Source organism: Sorghum bicolor, chromosome 4, assembly GCF_000003195.3.
Source record: "Sorghum bicolor cultivar BTx623 chromosome 4, Sorghum_bicolor_NCBIv3, whole genome shotgun sequence".
NCBI lineage: Eukaryota > Viridiplantae > Streptophyta > Magnoliopsida > Poales > Poaceae > Sorghum > Sorghum bicolor.
Genome location: NC_012873.2, coordinates 55508406 through 55516565, shown reverse-complemented (window position 1 = coordinate 55516565; position 8160 = coordinate 55508406). Strand labels below are relative to the sequence as shown.

The window sequence follows — 8160 nt, the reverse complement described above, 5'->3', positions numbered from 1 at the left end:
ACAGTGGTATGGTGTTTCTGTTTAACCTTCTATTTAAATGACCATTTTACCCGTTTAAGTGATCGTCTTGGCTGAGGCTAAACGACATGCAACTGATTGTTTGTCATTTAATGTTAGGATCTAGTGCTAATTAATTTTGCCCCCGTTTAACTACTTGTTTTATTGTGATTTTTTTCCTGGCCAAAGAAATAGATTGATTAGGTGAATGTTAGAGGCCTGAGACTAATTAATTTATCTTTATTTTTTTAGTTTTTCTTCTTTTTTTTGTATCGTAACACAAGCGTTTATTTTTTTGTTATGTACACCTTTGTCATGTAATATTTTAATACACATGATTATTCTTGATTTGTACGGCCCTCCTATGTTCAAATTCTAGCTCCGCCCCTGGACCGAATGCCCAAGCAGAGAGTTGGTCACGACTCGAGAACCTTTTTTTTTTTACAAGGGACTCGAGAACTGAAGAGACAAACACCACACCTTTCCTTTGACTATTAAATAAAAATAAAATAAAATTAAAAAACTGCACACCATACACGGGACACGCGACGCGGTCACAGCCTCTCAAGCCCGCCCCCGTTCTGGGCTTCTGGCATCGATCGATCCAGATCCAGGCATCCAGCCGACGAGACCGCATATTCCACCGCGTCCGCGAGGTCGTCATCGTCTTCCTCGTTCCCCATTCCCGTCCCCGTTCCCCTCTCTTTGAGTCGCTGTGAAGCGGGATCTCGGTCCAGCCTTCGATTGATTTCTTCGGTTCGTTGGTAAGCAAGCCTTATATCTGCACAGATTCTTCGCTCTCTCCTGCAGAATCTATTTTGTTCTTTGCTTTGGCCGTGAGCTCTCGAACCCAAACCCTCTTCCTGTTGCGGATTCTTCGATTCATCAAATTCATTCCCGGATTTTACTGGCGGTACCAGCTTAATTTGCGAATTCTCGAACCTGTTCCCACGCTGAGTCCGCGCTCCCCTTCCTGGTGCAAGGGGGTGGCATGGAAATGGATATGGATGCTCTGGTTCATATAAATCTCGCCGAAGAATATGCTGATTGTGCTCGCCCCTGTTGCAATCTGTGGTTTACCTATGTTTCTCGTCGCTTGGTTTTTAAACTATGTTTCGATTATTACTGATCGATATGGGCATTCTAATTTCACAGCTGGGGTTCTGAACCCCATTCCGCGAGGCACGTCCGATCAGATCGACTATTTTATGAGTTCACAGGCCACCCAGCATGAAGTTTTTAGAATACACCCCCTTCGACAGGTAAACGTGGTGTTTTCTGTTGCCGTCGTTGTGCTTTTGGTTGCATGCAATCGATTCGTTTTGCTCCAGTTTACTGATTTTGCAGTTTTGTTTATGTTTCCATTCCAGTATAAATTTGTTCCTCGAGCAGCTCAACCTTGGAGATTGTACAATCAGAGGAAACCTTGAGGCCTTCTCATGTAAGAAACTAGGAACATGCTCCGTTGCATCTTTTGTTGAGCATGAACTGTGCGATTTCGATAAGCTGGTGTATTGATTTGCAGGCAAGCACACTGCAACAGACCGTCGGCTTTCAATAAGCCTAGAACACGAGGTACATGCTTTTCCCGGACCTATGGATTATATCATTACTGATATCATTTTTTAAATCCAACATGGCTATATGAATCATGTGTAATCTACAGTGATTTGTTTAGAAAATTTTGTCCTCTCTGGTTGGAATCATAGTACAGTGAAACAAAGTGTTTTGATTGGTTAGATGCTTTCAGATATAGTCCATTAAGCCCTGGTTGGTTCACCCATTTTGGGCTTGTTTGCTTCCACTCACTTTTTCTTCTAATATGCTTCATTTATTTATTTATAGTTATATATTGCAAAAGGGGGCCTCCCTTTCCGTGTTCGCTTTTCAGTCAGGGAACCTCTCATATTATACTTTATGTGAAATTAGTTTAGGTACCTTCTCTCATCCATGCAGTTGATGCTTACCAGGCATTAGTTTGTAGATATCATCTTTCATACATGAAGATTCATGGAATGATTCATGTACATCCTCATCATTGCTTAATGCCACCCTTCTTCAAGCTGCAGTCCTATGTTTTTTTTCCACCTGTCATGTTAGGCTTTATCTTCTACTCTTCATGTGACCTTGATGCTTAGCAGGAATTAGTTTTGTAGATATCATCTTTCATACATGAAGATTCATGGAATGATTCATGTACAACCTCATTGCTTAATGCCACCCTTCTTCAAGCTGCAGTCCTATGCTTTTTTTTTCCACCTGTCATGTTAGGCTTTATCTTCTACTCTTTGTGTGGCCTCATAGGCTGTTTGGGTCTTCAACATTGTGTTGAATTAGTCAATGGGAGCATGTGATTTAGTTGTTTGATTGATTGATCAGAAACTAGAGATTGTTTCTCTTTAATTTACTGAATGTCACAAATGGGATATCACAGATTCACATTTGTTATTGTCTTTGTGCAATCTATTCCCTAGGATCTTTAGAGAATTTTTTTCTTCAGGGGAACACCATTCTTGTCCAAGCAAAACTTAATGTCTTTTCGCATTTAAAAGCCCACAAAGAATGCATGTATGATGTTTATATGTATTCATGCTTTTCAAATGTTGATGTTTCAATTCCAGTCTTGAATTGGTGCATGCTATTGTAATTAATCCAATCTAACTTCTCTGTTGTGCTTTCAGATTCTTGATTACCTTGGCAAGTCTGCTGATAGTGATCCTTCTTCACCAGTGGAGCACTTATCCTCCAGATCAAGGTAAGACCCACCATTCCTTGAGGCATCCAGCAAATTGGGGTTTGACCCAGCATGTTTGCAGAAGTTCCTATTTGTGTTATGCATATTTTCCTTTTACATAGCCTAACTTGTTTTTTTGTTTGATGTTTGTCCAGCCGGAAAACATTGATATATCTAGTTCTCACTCTTGGCCACATATATCCAGATTATGATTTCAGGTAATATTGTCTTTGTAGCAAGTGTGTTCTAATATAATCTGGGAGGAAGGATATTTGGGTAATGCCATATTCAGCTTTCTCTGGGCGATATGGCAAACCCGCTTTTGTCCTTTCCTACCAGCCTAAGGGGGTGTTGTCAGATGGTATGACAGACGGATTAATAACCGTTGCTCTTTGAGCTGAGAGTTCAATTCTCTCCATTTCCCTTGGTCTTTGGTGTTCGTTTTATCTAACTTTCTTAAGGTCTCTTGGCTGTCATGTCACACATTCATGATAGCACGACCTTCAGATTAAACTTAACATCCTTTTGTCAACATTTGTTCACTTATATCAGTGCTGTTCGGGCACACTTGTTCTTCCAAGAAGAGGAGTTGGAAAGTTTCAAGCAGATGGTTGACACCTACTTATCTGATGCTTCTAGGGTAATGCTTTATGATTTCCTCTTTATCTTTTGGTTTGCATTTTTTTTACTATGTTCATATAAATAGTTGGTTTAGCCAGACTGCATATTCCGGAAAAGGGAAAAATACAGTAGTTGATTTACTGGGATATTGTCACTTATTTAATTTAAAATGATCCTGAGACTTTGTTGTTCCTTTCTCACTGTCTGATATGCCTACCTAAATTTGAACTTCTGTTCAGCAATGGGCAGCCACAAATGAGGGCAGTTCTCTTCTGGACAGTATGACTAAAGCAATTGATGAGGTCAGGATTCACTTATAATGTTTGCTTTGGAGGTTGTTAGTCCATGTATTTTTTGTTTACACGTTATGTTTCAGGTTATCAAAATCAGAGAGTGTGACATCTACAGCTATAACCCAGACTCTGATGCAGATCCAGTTCTAGAGAAAGGGGCCATGTATGTTCTGAGTGAACTAAGATAGGATTGTGATGGTTAGCTTATGCAATCTAAATCGTCATTCTAATATGGATACTAACCTTTTCTTGTAGATGGTCGTTCAACTACTTCTTCTACAATAGGAAGCTAAAACGAGTTGTGAGCTTTCGATGTTACTGCACTAGGTAGGTGCTTGCTTCGAGATGCAAGGTTCTGACATGGAACACAAGACAATCAATAATGAATTAATGACATATTCTTCTTTTAATGCAGCAAATTATCAGGAGATGACTTCTTAACTGGTGTTGCATCTGATGGTGAAGAGGAAGATGCCTTGATTGACATGGACATATGACTGACGGAGTTCTGCGAGCTACCTGATGTGCGTGTAATATAGAGCACGTATGCACATTCCTGTTAGGAAACTTTTAATATGACTTCCTTCTATCGTAGCCTGTAAAAACCATGGCCCCTGTTTACCTTTGTTTGTATATGCGGATTTGAGATTTGGCAGCGGGAAACTTCCAAACCCTGAGGCTTGAACTGCCATGTCAATTTGGTACTCAGTTGTTTGCTAGTACCGGAGTCTGTTCTGCCTAGTTAAACATGAAGATATTTCTGAATATTGTGTGAACTGAATTGTCAAATTTGCTCAGTTGTTAATTCAGGGGGAGATAGTATGGAACTGCCCCATCCTTATGTGGAGAGTGTTATGTTATCTGGTGCAATTTTCCAATCAACTTGCGCATATTTGGCATCGTGTTTGTGATATCTGCTCTTTGAGATTTGGCAGCGGGTAACTACAATATGTAGTTTTTTCTCTCTATTTGCCCTACTCGTTTGGCTGTTTGGCCGTCTGGACTTGTATTGTTAACCAAGGAAAATAACTCATGATAAAGTCTCGGCAGGCTTGTTCGGTAAAGAGGAACCAGACAATTCAAGTTTTGTTGTAAGTCCATCTCTGTGGAACCAATAACAGCTCTTGGTTCAGTATGTATTAATTTTGGTGAACGGTTCATTAGCCAACAGCTAGCTAAAAGTTGGAGAGGTAAACAAAAACATGCGGCCCCTACTGTGATTTCTATTTTTCGAGCTGCAGAGTATCCACTTCTGTTTCTGCAATTTGTCAGGTGCATTGTTTCTGTAAAAGCCTGAAAAGGCACTAGTCCTATTTCGAAGGTAACAAAAACATACGCCCCCCTGCTGTGATTTCTATTTTTAGAGCTACCATGGGTGACGGAGCATCATTTACTGTAATTTTGTTAAAAAGTGGATTGTTTCTGTAAGGCCACCATCAATGCATGTTTTATGAGAGTGTCATGCATATTAAATAGGGTGTCACATAAGCAAAACTGCTGACTTGGCAAAGGAGTTTCATCAAATGAGAGAGGAGTTTCATCCTCATAAAACTCATGTGGCTCGTTTACTTAGTTTATAGCCTTGGTAACTGTGCCATAAAACTATGCATTGAGACTGGACTAAATGCATGAAAAGGTACTACTATATATCTTTTTTTTTTCTAAAAGAAGGGGATAGGCCATTTCTTGCAGAATGAACTATGAAGCTGCATCAAAACAGGCTGACCGATCTCACAGTTTGCTAGCATGCCTGTGCCTTGGAGAAAAGCTGAGATTCATGAGAAGCAGCCACACCTCTCAACTAAACAAGTGCCTTGGAGTAAAGAGCAGGGCTTCGTTATTACTAGTTTCATGGATCCAAAAATGACCAGAACCGCTCTACAAGTGCGTGCAGCAAGTTAGGCCTCGTTTAGTTCACTCCGAAAAACAAAAAATTTTCAAAATTCCCCGTCACATCAAATCTTAGAACACATGCATGAAGCATTAGATATAGACAAAAATAAAAATTAATTGCATAGTTTGCCTGTAAATCACGAAATGAATCTTTTAAGCCTAGTTAGTCCATGATTAGATAATGTTTATCAAATAAAAACGAAAATGCTAAAATCCGAAATTTTTTCGGAAGTAAACAAGGCCTTAGATGCATGCCATTTGGTTCGTTGTTAGGTTATTATGCCGCTGGTTGATGGGGACGGCGTTTTCCGGGACCTGAGCCAGCAGCTCTGCAGTGAGTGTCTGCATGTGCTCTTGGCCCAGGACAGGAAGGAGAGGACCGCACGCAGCCACCGCGAGAGAGACGAGACCTGGGTTTCGCTCGCCGATGAGCTCCGGAAACAAGAGATTCTTCGCAGGAAGGACATGCAAGGTTCTTGGGAAAGGTCTTGTTTAAAAACCCAAAACTTTACAAGATTCTCCATCCCATCGAATCTTACGACACATGTATGGAACATTAAATATAGATAAAAAAGATAACTAATTGCACAGTTTACCTGTAAATCACGAAACAAATCTTTTAAGTCTAGTTGCTCCTTGATTGGATAATATTTATCAAATAAAAACAAAAGTGCTACAATGTCAAAATCCAAAAAGTTTTTGGATCTAAACAAGGCAAGGCCTTGTTCAGTTCGCAAAAAACCCCAAAATTTTTCAAGATTCTCTGTCACATCAAATCTTGCGGTACATGCATGGAGCATTAAATATAGATGAAAATAAAAACTAATTACACAGTTTGCCTGTAAACCACGAGATGAATCTTTTGAGTCTAGTTACTTCATGATTCGACAATGTTTGTCAAATAAAAACGATAGTGCTACAGTACTCCGAACCAAAAGTTTTGGCGAACTAAACAAGGCCTTAAGCTCGCCCAAGGCCCCGCCAAGAAAGGCGAAATGGCAGAGGTGTTGTGCTCTGCTCACAACTCTTCTGAATCTTCTGAAATAAACAATGTCTCCTGCCAGTCATTTGACCTGTCAACTTCTTGCTGGAAATGCTCTGACGACATGACCTAGCTCCTGCACTGCATACAACTCCTGCTCACAGCTCACCTGTCACCCCCTGCTCTGCTGAGACTGCTGAGAGCGATAGGGGACGGCACTATGAGGTTCGTTGGTGTCGTGAGCTTGGTCGCTCTCATCTTCCTCCTGAGCTTCAGGTCCCTGCTCCATCAGCAAGTGGTTGTTGGTAAGTACACACATCCTCGCCCTGTGATTTCACTGTGATCAGCTGCATGCCCGTTCGTTCTGACGTTCTGTTATACTGTCACCGAGAAGCGGCTGAAACTTGTCTTTGGTTTCCGTGGAAGGAGAAGGCTCGGCGGTAGCGGCGGTGGCGAGAAGCGGCGGCGGGCGCCATCGCCATGGCAGCAGGAACCAGCTGCAGCAGCACGCCGAGCAGTGGGCCGAGGAGAGGAAGAGGATGAGGTGGTTCATGACGAGGGACTACGCGAGCGCGCGGCGGCACACCCCCAGGAACAACCGCCTCGATCCTTAATTACCTGCTAGGCTGCTAGCTAGCTAGTTCATCGACGGCGACGAGTCGGTCGGTCGGTCGGTGATCATTTCTTGGTCTCCCGTGTGTGCAATCGTCCGTCTCTCAGTGCACACAAGTTTTGCTCCCCCTGACCATAGACCATAGTAGCTAGGATGATAGATAGTAGAGGTATGAAGTTATATATATAGAAGTAAAAATGTTTCGTTGCTGATGAACATTGTAAGGAGAATCGACGTGTGTTTTGGATTTTGGTTTCCATCTGCGAATCTGCTGTGCTCTGATGATAGCCCTAGGAAGTACAAGCAGGTTTGGCATCGTTTCATCCGTTAATTTCCTTTGGTTTCTCTCTGATGTCTGAACTCTGATGCGAAGATGGTTGCAGAGCAAAAGTTCAGAGTTGAGACTTAAGGAGTGGCTTCACAGAATCACAGTTAGGACAGGTCGATTAGTGCAAATGCTGATCAGAACGAAATTCGGGATGAATCAGGAGTAGCTTCAATCCATCGTTTCTCCCGGTTCACATGTATGTCTTGCACCAGTCGCACCGTGAAACCCAAGAAGCGAGCGGCGTTGATCGCAGTGAAAATCACGTGGCTTATCTAGGGCTCCGTGGTAGACTAGGGTCAAGCAAGCCAGTGATTAGGACTTTGACTAGAGATTAATTAACGTACTACGGGGCACTAATTGCTCTCTTTTATCAGCGACTACTACATGTAACGATGGACGTTGGCAACCGGTACAGTACGATGTACGTCGCGGTTCGTTTACAGAATGCCTGCTGAAAACTAAGGTTCACAACTGAGGTTAGCTGCCGCCTCTTCTGCAGGTACGGCACAATACTACACGCTACGCTGGCTGGAAACTGAGGTTCACAACTGTCCAATGCGGCATCTTAGAGATCGTCCTGCTGCCGAATGTATCAGCAGCAATGTTTTTCTATCATAACAAATTAATTTCAGTCAAGACTTTTTAGACAAACGAACATGCTATCTTTTTTTACTACTCACTCTATTTCAAATTCAGATA

The 8160-nt window shown here is 41.9% G+C and overlaps 1 protein-coding gene across 1 annotated transcript; it reads left to right on the top strand.

Moving 5' to 3' along the window:
* Positions 553-4486, top strand: LOC8056482 (repressor of RNA polymerase III transcription MAF1 homolog). The gene is made up of 11 exons (XM_002454079.2): positions 553-761; positions 1153-1259; positions 1368-1438; positions 1523-1572; positions 2679-2752; positions 2887-2949; positions 3284-3371; positions 3592-3654; positions 3729-3808; positions 3901-3972; positions 4061-4486. The coding sequence occupies exons 2-11, from the start codon at positions 1228-1230 to the stop codon at positions 4140-4142; spliced, it is 675 nt and encodes a 224-aa protein (XP_002454124.1). The 5' UTR covers positions 553-761; positions 1153-1227; the 3' UTR covers positions 4143-4486.

Bases quoted from the DNA above. Each gene is read 5' to 3' on its own strand.
- LOC8056482 (XM_002454079.2), top strand. From the start codon at position 1,228: ATGAAGTTTTTAGAATACACCCCCTTCGACAG. The intron at 2,753-2,886 runs GTAAGACCCACC...ATGTTTGTCCAG, and splicing joins CACTTATCCTCCAGATCAAG to CCGGAAAACATTGATATATC. The intron at 2,950-3,283 runs GTAATATTGTCT...CACTTATATCAG, and splicing joins TATCCAGATTATGATTTCAG to TGCTGTTCGGGCACACTTGT.